At 44.2% G+C, this 11,925-nt stretch overlaps 1 protein-coding gene across 1 annotated transcript; it reads left to right on the top strand.

Moving 5' to 3' along the window:
• The first annotated feature begins 1,871 nt into the window (after window positions 1-1,871).
• LOC124678350 (protein CIA1) lies at window positions 1,872-11,710 on the top strand. The gene is made up of 10 exons (XM_047214253.1): window positions 1,872-2,230; window positions 2,313-2,459; window positions 2,560-2,778; window positions 2,948-3,012; window positions 3,699-3,764; window positions 3,922-3,999; window positions 4,621-4,683; window positions 10,554-10,623; window positions 11,006-11,089; window positions 11,210-11,710. Exons 1-10 carry the CDS (start codon window positions 2,042-2,044, stop codon window positions 11,285-11,287), a joined length of 1,059 nt encoding a protein of 352 aa, XP_047070209.1. The 5' UTR covers window positions 1,872-2,041; the 3' UTR covers window positions 11,288-11,710.
• The last annotated feature ends 215 nt before the right edge of the window (window positions 11,711-11,925 follow it).

The raw sequence follows: 11,925 nt of genomic DNA on the forward strand, positions 1-11,925 counted from the left end.
CACCTTATCATGTAATGCTTTAACTCGAGCCCGCGTCATTGGTCCACTTGGGGGACTTGTTAGTTTTGATGTAGTGTCGTCGGTGAGCGGGGCTACATCACAAGGAATAAGACTCACGCGTATTTCAAGACAAACTTTGACCATAAAAGTTAAGCAACAAAATCTTGATTATATTATATGTAATTAGTATCGTTGGATTTGTATTAAAAACACTTTCTAATGATTTTAATTTCATATAAACAATCTTTATATATTTAAAGAAATACTTAGTCAAATAGAAAGCACGTAAAATAAGGGCACCTTATTTCTCGAATCGGAGATAGTACTTTCTAAAAATCATCTTTCTTGTCTGCGGCAACGGAGTAAATTACAAAAAACTACCACAATTCGGGCTAGGATAACAGGTCAGTACCTACTTTGCTAATTTTTTCAAAAATCTACAACTTCTGAGGCAATGCGTTACAAATAGCACTAATAATCATTTGACACAGTTATAACTGCAAATCTGACTAGTAGGGCCCGTCTGGAATGGATGAGTTGGCAGAACACGTGGATAAGGAGTCGACGTGGACACAAGTTTTTTTTCTCGGTAACATTTTTTACCGACGGACAACTTAAAATTCGGTTACTGGAAAATGTCGGAAATATCAGAATTTTTCCGTCCGAGTTTATTCAAACAAATTTGAATCCAACTTCTTTTGGATCTAAATAAATAAATTGCTACGTTAGCTTTTCATATCTGGTTGAGAGATGCAGTGGTACCCGCGTTCTGTTCGTTTGCGACCGGTAAAGGCATCGAATCATAGTCCCAGCAAATAATTATTTTTTGCAAAAAAAAAAGATTAAAATCGAAAAGTGATTTTAGCTCACGAGCTCCAGTGCTCTCGCTCAGTTAAAAAAATATATATATTTACAAGTTATAAAAAATCATGAAAATAATTATGTACATTATCATTGATACATCCCACAATCATGAAAAATCCCAATCCGAAATTCTTTTTATTTTGACCTGGACAAAAATGATAAATTCTGATATGTTTTGGAGATTTGAAAATGACTACTCAGATCTACAATTTTTTCATTTTTGTGTAGCTCAAAGTATTAAGTATTTGAAATTGATTTTTTGCCCGTTTGTGGGATACATCATTGACTATATGTGGATTTTTTTCCAGAATTTTTTACAACTCAAAACTATTATTTTTATTATTTAAAAAAAAACGAGATCACTGGTGCCCATGTGCACCAAATCTTTGTCCGATTAAAATACACAAAAAGAAAGTTATGACCACAGGAGTACCCGAACTCAATACCTACAGCCAAAGTCATCTGCGACTATGCATTTGGTTAAAGCCGCGATTGCAAAAAAACATATGTTGTTTCATGCCGGATAATTTTAGAATTATTGATTATATATATACTCTGCAAGCTCACCTATTTTTTTATGAGATGCAAGCTCACGACAGTTAGCACACACTCAGGACCTACCTGTCGGTCTCTCAATACATAGCTCGCAACGGCGTTCACAGAGATAGTATGAGGAGGAAGGCAAGGGAAAAAAATGAGAGAGGAGGGCCCCACGTCCATGTCAGCTCCTCATCCACGTGTTCTGCCAACTCATCCATTACTTCTGGGTCATATTGGTCAGATTTGCAATTATAGCTGTGTCAAATGACTATTAGTGCTATTTGTAACGCGTTACCTCAAAGGTGGTAGTTTCTTGCAAAAATTAGCAAAACAGGTACTAACATGTTACCCTAGCCCGAATTGTGGTAGTTTTTTGTAATTTACTCGCGGCAACGCCCGGGGTATCCACCGTAGCCCACGTGCCCTCCACACGCGGTTGACTCCCACAGCCCCAGGCCATGAGTAAACCCTCGCCTCTAGGTATCCGGTAATCCCCCCATCCTCTCTCTCTCTCTCTCTCTCTCTCCTCGCTGGTCGCCGCATCCGCTGCCCCTCTCTGCTCTCTTTGTACACCCCTCATCGGTGACTCTCGCCCAGCCTGGAACTCTTGGCACCAGCGATCACTGGCGAGCAGGCCATGGACGGCAGAGGCGGCGCGGTGGAGCTGCGCGAGACCCACCGCCTGACGGGCCACGCCGACCGCGCGTGGGCACTCGCCTGGAACCCAAACCTGGGCGCCGGCGAAAGCCCCGTCCTCGCCTCCTGCGGTGGCGACAAGACGGTACGGATCTGGAAGCGAGCTCCCGACGGCGGGTGGCAGTGCACGGTAAAGGCCAGGCTAGTTATCTTCTAGAGGTCCACATTGCGGTAACTCATTTCCTTATCTTACGTCCGGTCCGTTTGATTAGGATGTGCTCGAAGACACGCACAACCGCACGGTGAGGTCCTGCGCTTGGTCCCCCGACGGAAAGCTGCTGGCCACAGCAAGCTTCGATGCCACGACGGCCATATGGGAGTACTCTGGTGGGGACTTTGAGTGCGTCGCCACACTGGAGGTGAAATTTCTGCTGAATTTGGTTTTCTCGTTCGGTGTTCGCTGTCTGCTGTTTGGAGTGTTGGTTACCTGTGGATGCTGACTCTGTTGCCGATGCGTAGGGGCATGAGAATGAAGTGAAGAGTGCGTCCTGGAGCCAGTCTGGGTCGCTGCTTGCAACATGCAGCCGGGACAAGGCTGTGTGGATATGGGAGATGCAGCCAGGGAACGAGTACGAGTGTGTTGCCGTATTGCAGGGGCACACTCAGGATGTGAAGATGGTCCAGTGGCACCCGATCCTTGATATTCTGGTTTCTGTCAGCTATGACAATACGATCAAGGTAATTAATTTGAAACAATCACATGAACCAATGCAAATACATTAGTTTGGTCTGCATAATTTTCGTTGGATGTCTTGCAATTTTAGGCTTGGGGTGGGTAAAAAGGGTGTGCTCTTGCTCAATTTGGTTTGTAGTATTTATTTGACATAATATGGAAGATTCGATGTAGGTCTGGGCTGATGATGGCAATGATGAGTGGCATTGTGTACAGACATTAACTGAAGCCGACAACTGGTAATCAGGCTCTGTGGTCCAAGCCAGTTTTGCTATCCTGTGCTTGATAAGACCTGTACTAGCTTATGGTATAGTATGTTTTGACTTACTTAATTGAAATATTTAACTAGTGCATCCACACGAAATTCCAGCTTATGTGGCCCCGTTGATTATAAACAAGATGTGATGCATGAAAATTGTCCATTTTATGAGTTGGCTGTTGATTTTTTTGTTTGGATGAAAAGTTTTGCTCTACGACCATACCCTCTTATATGGACAGTCAGATGAATAGTATCACATCCAACTGGTGCTCTTTGTATTGGTAGAAATATCATATGATTATTATACTTGCATTTTCTCAAGTTCCCACTTTGCTAAAACATAACTTGGGATTATATGTCAAATTGTCAATCACAGTAATTTGTTCGTGTTCTGTTCATATTAACTATTAGGATTATCTTTATATGGTTTCATCTTGTTTGGATAATATTATCCACTTTCTGCGATTCATCTTCAGAAATAGGTGAGCAATATCTTTCATTTTTTTGCGAAAAGAACTAGGTGAGCACATCTACATTTGCTTGTTCACTTCAATTGTTGATGGACATTATTTCTCTAAAAACTGAGCATTGACTGTTCTTTCTGTCTCTAGTACTTAACTAATTATGGGTTCTTTTCTCTGCTGCAATTGATCTTCTTGATTACAGTGGTCATTCCTCAACAGTATGGTCAATATCTTTTAATCAGAAAGGAAATAGGATGGTCACATGCAGGTTCGTTCGACAATGCTGGATTAGTATCCCTCTTTTTGCATGATGTCCTGAGCTCTGATGCTCTGTTGGTATTATCCCAGTTTCTTTAACACTGCTCAATTCCTGTGCTCTAGCCAGGCCATAGAGAAGTTACTAACGCCATATACTTTTTATCCAGTGATGACTGTACTTTGAAAATTTGGGACTCAAGTATTGATTTGTCGCAACCAGAGACTGGAGAAGGTCATGAATCTTGGTAAGAATTTTGTTATTTATACACAAGTCTCTATTTGGGCAGCATTGTTCATTTTTTCCTTCCATTTTTTTGTATAATAAGTTCAATAACACGGAAATAACACAGCTGTGCCTAAAAGATATGCTGCAGAAGAAGACAAGTTGTGGTAATTCATAGTTTAGTCCCCACTCCAAAAATTCAACTATGCATTAGTAAATCACAAGCATATTGTTGTGCTTTCTATTATTATTAATCTGGCATATCTCGGCATTTGTATACAAATTTACTCCCTGGGACAGTCCGGACAGATGTAAACTAATAGTCGAGGATGTGCTTGTTTTTCACAGAGAAGTTGTTGGTTGGTATATATCCCAGTGTACATTCTTATTTGCAGCAGAACTTGTATAAGTTGGATGCACTCATTTTTGCTGCTATTATCATCGAATAGTTATACTTACATTGAGTAAACTTTTGCTCCGTTTTATACCATAAATTGTGAACAGAGGAATTACTTGTTTGTTCTAACTGAGGGTTGTTTCAGGACTATGAGTTGACTTTTTTGTAAATTGTGTAGCAGTTATATTGCCACTCTAGCATCTTTCTACACCATCCCTCAACAGGTTGATTATTATTTTCTTTCAGGCAGCATGTTTCTACTCTAACAGGATATCATGGTCGAACTATTTTTTCAGCCCATTGGTCAAGGTTAGGTGAATTCGCTGCATCTTAATTTCATTCATAGTGGGCTATTTACTCTTTTATCAGCTAAAGCACAAGCATTATTAATTCAAGCAAAGGAGGCTTATTATATTTTATTATCTTTAGGAAGAGAGAATCCCATCTAGTGATGTTCAGGAGTGGTCTACACTCTAGCCAGATTGATTTTGTCCTCTCTAGAAGAGAAGACAGACACGCCTGCATTGATTGTAAGGTGATACCTGGAGAGAGTGTTGTCCCTCAACATAAGCTGGTGGTTGCTGACTTTCGCTTTAGGATCCGTGTCCGGCGGGGTAAGCGCGCCAAAGTCGCTAGAACAAAGTGGTGGAAGCTCAAGGGTGAGGCATCCCAGGCTTTCAGGGAGAGGGTTATTAAGGAGGGCCCTTGGGAGGAAGGAGGCGATGCAAACATGATGTGGACGAGTATGGCGACCTGCTTGCGGAAGGTCACTGTAGAGGAGTTTGGGGTGACTAAGGGAAGTAGAAGGGAAGCTAAGGATACCTGGTGGTTGAACGATGAGGTCCAGAAGGTTATTAGGGAGAAGAAGGACTGTTTTAGATGCCTATATGGACAGGAGTGCAGCTAACATGGAGAAGTACAAGGTGGCGAAGAAGACTGCAAAGCGGGCGGTGAGTGAAGCAAGGGGTCGGGCGTATGAGGATGTTATGGCTGCTAGGGTTTGGGAGGGAGAGACAGGGCTGCGAGGGCGCGAGAGGGCTGGCCGGGGGCCTTGCCCACGGCCGGTGGCAAGAGGGAAGGGATTTCCTTCTTAATTCTTGCTTTATTAGATTGATACATCTCCTCTCCATATATAGAGAGGTTTACTTGACTCGCAAGCAAGGCTTACTTGACCCCTAAGCAAATCATAAGACTAACGGGTCCAGGCCCATGACGTACTCTAACACTACACCCCACCTGGACATGCAGCTCGTCCTCGAGCTGCAACCTAAACAAACCATATGACTCGACGCAACACAACCCTAACAACTAAAAACGAGCCTTTTACATCTCGGCTTGTTTTATTACTCTCAACCTGAAATAGACTGAGACGCTTTATTGTTGACCCCTGAACATAAAGTAGACACCATCCGCCCGTTGGACGTGCACCTGTACAACCACCTGGATCCCATGGAAACCAGCGGGACAAAAGGAGCCCGCGCGGCGGCCGGCGGCGGAATGCGGTGGTGCTACGCGGTGCGCTCCTGTCGGTGACACCATGCCTTCTCCCCGCCGGATGACTGTCGATGGCGCAGACTTTGAGGTCGCTGCCCGCGGGAAAAACATCATGTCCACCGCCCGTGGGGGAAACCGCACGCCCAAGATCCCCAACGCAGCGGACGAGATCGAGGTTCGTTGCGCAACGAAGCGCAACTTGGAGGAGCTGCAGCTACAGATCACGCATCTCCCGCACACGCCGACGCACTAGGAGGCCGCGCGCAGCAGCCTGCAGCCTCACCGCCGCCGACACGTGGCGGATAGCGATCCAAGCCGGAAGCGGTGACGGCGACGGAGGAAACGGACTCGGTGGAAGGGCATCCGGGCGGTGTCGATGTAGAGCCCGGGGCCAAGGTCGCTCCCACACCGCCGAAAGCGCGGGACGGCGTCGGTGGCGGCGGCGGCTGCCGTTGCGGTGTTGGTGGCGGCGGCGGCGAGCTGCTGTTGCAGCTGCCCACCGAACGGCAGGGATAGCGTCGGTGAGGACAGCAGCTGCAGCGGCGGCGTTAGTGGCGGCGGCAATTGCTGTTGCTGCTGCAGCGTCCCGGTGGGGAAGAAGGCGGCCGGCTGCTGGAGAAGAGGGACCCCCTGCGCCGAGGTAGGAGATGGTGGACATCGGCAGCAGGGACTGCAGCAGCCCGGCGTCGGGTGGCAGCGATGACAGCAGCAGCGTCGGCTGCAGCGGCCCGGCGATCGCGGTGGAGGCTGCCTGGTGTGTCGGCTGCCACGGCAGCAGTGCCGCCGGCGGCGGCGGCCCGTAGGGGCCAGCCAAGTAGAGATGGATCTCCTGGACCGCGGTGGTGAGATCGCCGAGGGCTGCGGTGATCTCCGCCGGGGAGAGAACGACGGGGACGTCGGAGTGCAGCGGCGGTGGGTGGGAAGAACTCGGTGGAGGGCTGGACATGATCGAACCCGGGAAAGCTGATACCAAGTGTTATGGCTGCTAGGGTTTGGGAGGGAGAGACAGGGCTGCGAGGGCGCGAGAGGGCCAGCCGGGGGCCTTGCCCACGGCCGGTGGCAAGAGGGAAGAGATTTCCTTCTTAATTCTTGCTTTATTAGATTGATACATCTCTCCATATATAGAGAGGTTTACTTGACTCCCAAGCAAGACTTACTTGACCCCTAAGCAAACCATAAGACTAACGGGCCCAGGCCCATGACGTACTCTAACAGAGGACCTCTACCAACGTTTAAACACGAAGGAAGGCGAAAGGGACATCTATAAGATAGCCAAGTTTAGGGAGAGGAAGACGAGGGATGTCAGCGAAGTCAAATGCATCAAGGACGGAGAGGATCAACTTCTTGTGAAGGATGAGGCGATCAAGCGTAGATGGCGGGAGTACTTTGACAACCTTTACAATGGAGAGGTTGAGAGCTCTAGCATTGAGCTAGACGACTCCTTTGATGATACCAGCATGTGCTTTGTGCGGCGTATCCAAGAGTCTGAGATTAAGGAGGCGTTAAGGAGGATGAAAGGAGGCAAGGCGATGGGTCCTGATGGTATCCCCATCGAGGCATGGAGAGGCCTTGGAGACGTAGCGATAGTATGGCTAACTAAGCTTTTCAACCTCATTTTTCGGTCAAACAAGATGCCCGAAGAATGGAGGCGGAGTATTTTAGTACCAATCTTCAAGAACAAGGGGGATGTTCAAAGTTGTACTAATTACCGTGGAATCAAGCTGATGAGCCATATTATGAAGCTATGGGAGAGTCATTGAGCACCGCTTAAGAAGGTTGACAAGCGTGACCAAAAACCAATTTGGTTTCATGCCTAGGAGGTCTACCATGGAAGCCATCTTCTTGGTACGACAGCTGATGGAGAGATATGGGGAGCAAAAGAAGGACCTTCATATGGTGTTCATTGATTTGGAGAAGGCCTATGATAAGATACCTCGGAATGTCATGTGGTGGGCCTTGGAGAAACACAAAGTCCCAATAAAGTACATTACCCTCATCAAGGATATGTATGATAATGTTGTGACAAGTGTTCGAACAAGTGATGGCGACAACGATGACTTTCCAATTAGAATAGGGCTACACCAAGGGTCAGCTTTGAGCCCTTATCTTTTTGATTTGGTGATGGATGAGGTCACAAGGGATATACAAGGAGATATCCTATGGTGTATGCTCTTTGCGGATGATGTGGTGCTACTCGATGATAGCCGAACGGGGGTTAATAGAAAGTTAAGAGTTGTGGAGGCGAACTCTAGAATCGAAAGGTTTTAGACTTAGTAGAACTAAAACTGAATACATGAGGTGCAGTTTCAGTTCTACTAGGCACGAGGAGGGAGAGGTTAGCCTTGATGGGCAGGTGGTACCGGAGAGAGACACTTTTCGATATTTGGGGTCCATGTTGCAGAAGGATGGTGATATCGATGAAGATGTGGGCCACCGAATCAAGGCTGGTTGGATGAATTGGCGACAAGCTTCTGGCGTACTCTGTGACAAGAGAGTGCCACAAAAGCTAAAAGGCAGGTTTTATAGGACAACTATCCGACTTGCGATGTTGTATGGCGCGGAGTGTTGGCCAACGAAGAGACGACATATCCAACAGTTAAGTATAACAGAGATGCGCATGTTGAGATGGATATGTGGCCACACAAGAAAGGATCGGGTACGGAACGACGATATACGGGAGAGTTCGGGTAGCACCGATTGAAGAGAAGCTGGTCCAACATCGTCTCGTCTCAGATGGTTTGGACATATCCAACGGAGGCCTCCGGAAGCGCCAGTGCATAGCGGACGGATAAAGCGTCCTGAGAATGTTAAGAAGGGTCGTGGTAGACCAAACTTGACATGGGAGGAGTGTTAAGAGAGACCTGAAGGTTTGGAATATCGACAAAGATTTAGCCATGGACAGAGGTGCGTGGAAGTTAGCTATCCACGTTCCGGAACCATGACTTGGCTTCGAGATCTTATGGGTTTCAACTCTAGCCTACCTCAACTTGTTTGGACTGAAAGGCTTGGTTGTTTTTGTTGTTGTTGTTGTAAACTTAATTGTACACATCAATATTCCTGTTGGACTGATGGCCAGAATCCTGCAGAAGCTGCTGAAAGTCCTTAATTGTCAGTTTCACATCTTTAGGGTATAATAAAGATGAAAGATAATATAATCGTAGCCTGAATCTGACATATTTACCTATATGTTTCCAAACTACCATTATCATATGTTTATGTTGAACAGACTTAGATCTGCCAAAATTGGGAAAATTATGCTCAACGCGGACTAGTTCCGCCCGGGCTTGGTTGCACTCGTTAATTGTGTGGCTGTGGTTAAACCATGTCCAATTAATGCTGCTATTGAGCTATTCAAATATACAGACTAGAAAATACATATACTAGTGTATGACGTCCATGCAAAGTGTATGAAATTAAATGGCAGGCAGCATTAGTACTTCGGAGTAATAAATTCAGCTGTGTGGTCATGAGGTCCAACCTGTACGTAACAGTCAAAATCTCAATGATTGTAGGGAAAAATTTCTACAAGTATTATTGAAGTGTTAAGTTTGTCGGAAATATACTTTTGATCCTAGATGTTTCTAATTCTGCCACTCAAAAACATTTTAAATGTTTAAAAAATTGAATAAATAATTCACGCATACATGTAGACATTTTATGTGTGCATGCTATTTTTCGTGCAAAATCGATGTTTTTTGTGTCATGTGAAAAAAGATAAAGAAATGTCCCATTAAGAGCTATTTTTAGCACCGAATTTTACCTTTTTGACGCACGACACAAACAATAATGGGTTTCCGTGAAATGACTTTGCGAGCACATAGAATGCCCATTTTTGTGGAAACCTGACGTTTTTTGTGTCGTGTGAAAAATGATAAATAAATGCCTTTATTAAGAGCTACTTTTTAGCACCGAATTTTATCTTTTTTACATGCACACGAACAATATCGGTTTTTCATGAAACAACTTTGCAAGCACATAGAACACCAACTTTCGTGGAAACTGGACTTTTTTGTGTCATGTGAAAAAAGATAAAGTCCTATTAAGAGCTACTTTTTATCACCAAATTTTATCTTTTTTACACGTGACAAAAACAATATCGATTTATTGTGAAATGACTTCCCGAACACATATAACGTCGAGATGTAAGTGCGGCATTTTTTCAGCATTCTTCTAACATTTTAAAATATGTTCAAAACTCATTTACAAAATAACACTGGAAGTGCATGTTACTTATCCTCAAGCGAGATGCTAGGAATAATCCAATAAAGTGCTTGTTAACCGAACCTGATCTAGGAATCCAATAAATAAAACGCGTGGACAGGGTGGTTGAAACAGTGCCAGGACCCAACGGCCTGCATGCCTTAGGTTTGACACTAGCGAGATGGTTGGCCTGGTATTTGGCAAAGGGATTACCGACCAAATACTAGCTGGAATACAAGGTCGGGCTAGGAAACGGATGGCTTGATGCTGTAACAATAAACAGAGCAACCAAGCTTGGGCAGACTCTAGAGTTTTCGAAATTATGCTGTCATTCTGAATCACCAAAGAAACTGTTGACCATTCTAATCTACTGTACTGAAGTCTTTGCATAAGTGATAAGCCAATATGAATTGCCATGCTGAATTGAAATAGAATATTCCTTGTACTATTCTTTGACATTTTTTATTCTCCTCTGTGCATGGCAGTGAGGATTTTATTGCCAGTGGGGCAGGCGATGATGCTATCTGCTTATTTGTTGAGGAGAAGAGTAGTATGGTATCTCACGACTCACGATTTTTATCTTTATGGGGTGTGCTTACCTGACCATTTTGTCCAAGTTATATTTGGGGTAGAATGGTTGGTAGTGAAGTGCGATGTTCCAACATGGACTGCATACTTTAATAGTGGTCTAATTTTTATAGTAATAGATGCTTGAGGGTTGTGATTTTTTTTTTCAAATGCATGACCATTGGCTTCAAACAACCATTTTCTGCCATTTATCTGTATTTAATTTAATTGATGTATGTCTATATTCCTCTAAAAGAATGTACAGTTATTGTTTCTCGGTACCATCAATGGCATTCTCTTTTGCACAAGCTGGATGCAGCATAAGATATGTGTGTGCATCATGTATTAATGGTTAACTTGGATGATGCAGGTTGAGGGCCCTTCATACAGATTAATATTGAAAAAGGAGAAGGCACATGACATGGATATAAACTCTGTCAGATGGTGTCCTCAGGTAATTTCACAAATTAGCAACAAATTATTCTTATTGTGTTAAGCTGATAATGGATTTCATTTGTTTCTACCTTAATGTATCACTATCATGATCTGTAATAGAGTGCCTAATTAAATATAGGACCCAAGGGTGTTGGCATCTGCCAGCGATGATGGCACGGTGAAATTGTGGGAGCTGCGAGGGAATATACTTGCTTGAATTTGCATCCAGTCTGCTGCAATATGGTTATAGTTCTAGCTGTGTACCTTAAGATCATAGAATGGGGTAGGGATTGCTTTTTCGTTTTCTGCTCTCCAAAACAATGGTCTCTAGGTTAGCTAATACTTCTTGTATCTGCTGAGAGCTTGCAAGGCGATGATCTTTTAGCAGATTTTGATCCGAGCTAAAGAAGATAGATGGCACCCTTACAAGACGCTGAATTGTGTTTGAAATGGTAGACACGTGTCATTTTTACAAATAAGCAAAGTTACATCAAATTAAGCTCGCTTACATAGCTAAGTCCTGTGTACGGTTCCCTTGAAAATATTGTTTGTCTCACTGTTTGGCAGAATTCATCTTGTTGTACTGATGAGATTTGCGATGCCATATCGTTCTATGTACAATATGTCTGTTGTTTGCTAATTGAGCGAGATGTGTTTGACGGAAAATTAGGTCCATCATTGGCAGTATATGGTGTTTATGCTTAGCATTGGTGTACAAATATGCTCTGGCCAGTGCTACGCCATGGTACATTTTATATAGCGCCAAGCAGCAGCGCATGTTTGAAGGTACATTTTATACTAGAACAAATACCCGTGCGATTGCTACGGGTTAATAAGATTGGCTAACCATAATCT

The sequence above is a fragment of the Lolium rigidum genome, chromosome 7 (assembly GCF_022539505.1).
Source record: "Lolium rigidum isolate FL_2022 chromosome 7, APGP_CSIRO_Lrig_0.1, whole genome shotgun sequence".
Classification (NCBI taxonomy): domain Eukaryota; kingdom Viridiplantae; phylum Streptophyta; class Magnoliopsida; order Poales; family Poaceae; genus Lolium; species Lolium rigidum.

Coding starts and splice junctions, on each gene's coding strand:
- LOC124678350 (XM_047214253.1), top strand. CDS start 2,042: ATGGACGGCAGAGGCGGCGCGGTGGAGCTGCGCGAGACCCACCGCCTG. Junction 3,765..3,921: donor AATAGGATGGTCACATGCAG/GTTCGTTCGACA, acceptor CTTTTTATCCAG/TGATGACTGTACTTTGAAAA. Junction 11,090..11,209: donor CTGTCAGATGGTGTCCTCAG/GTAATTTCACAA, acceptor AATTAAATATAG/GACCCAAGGGTGTTGGCATC.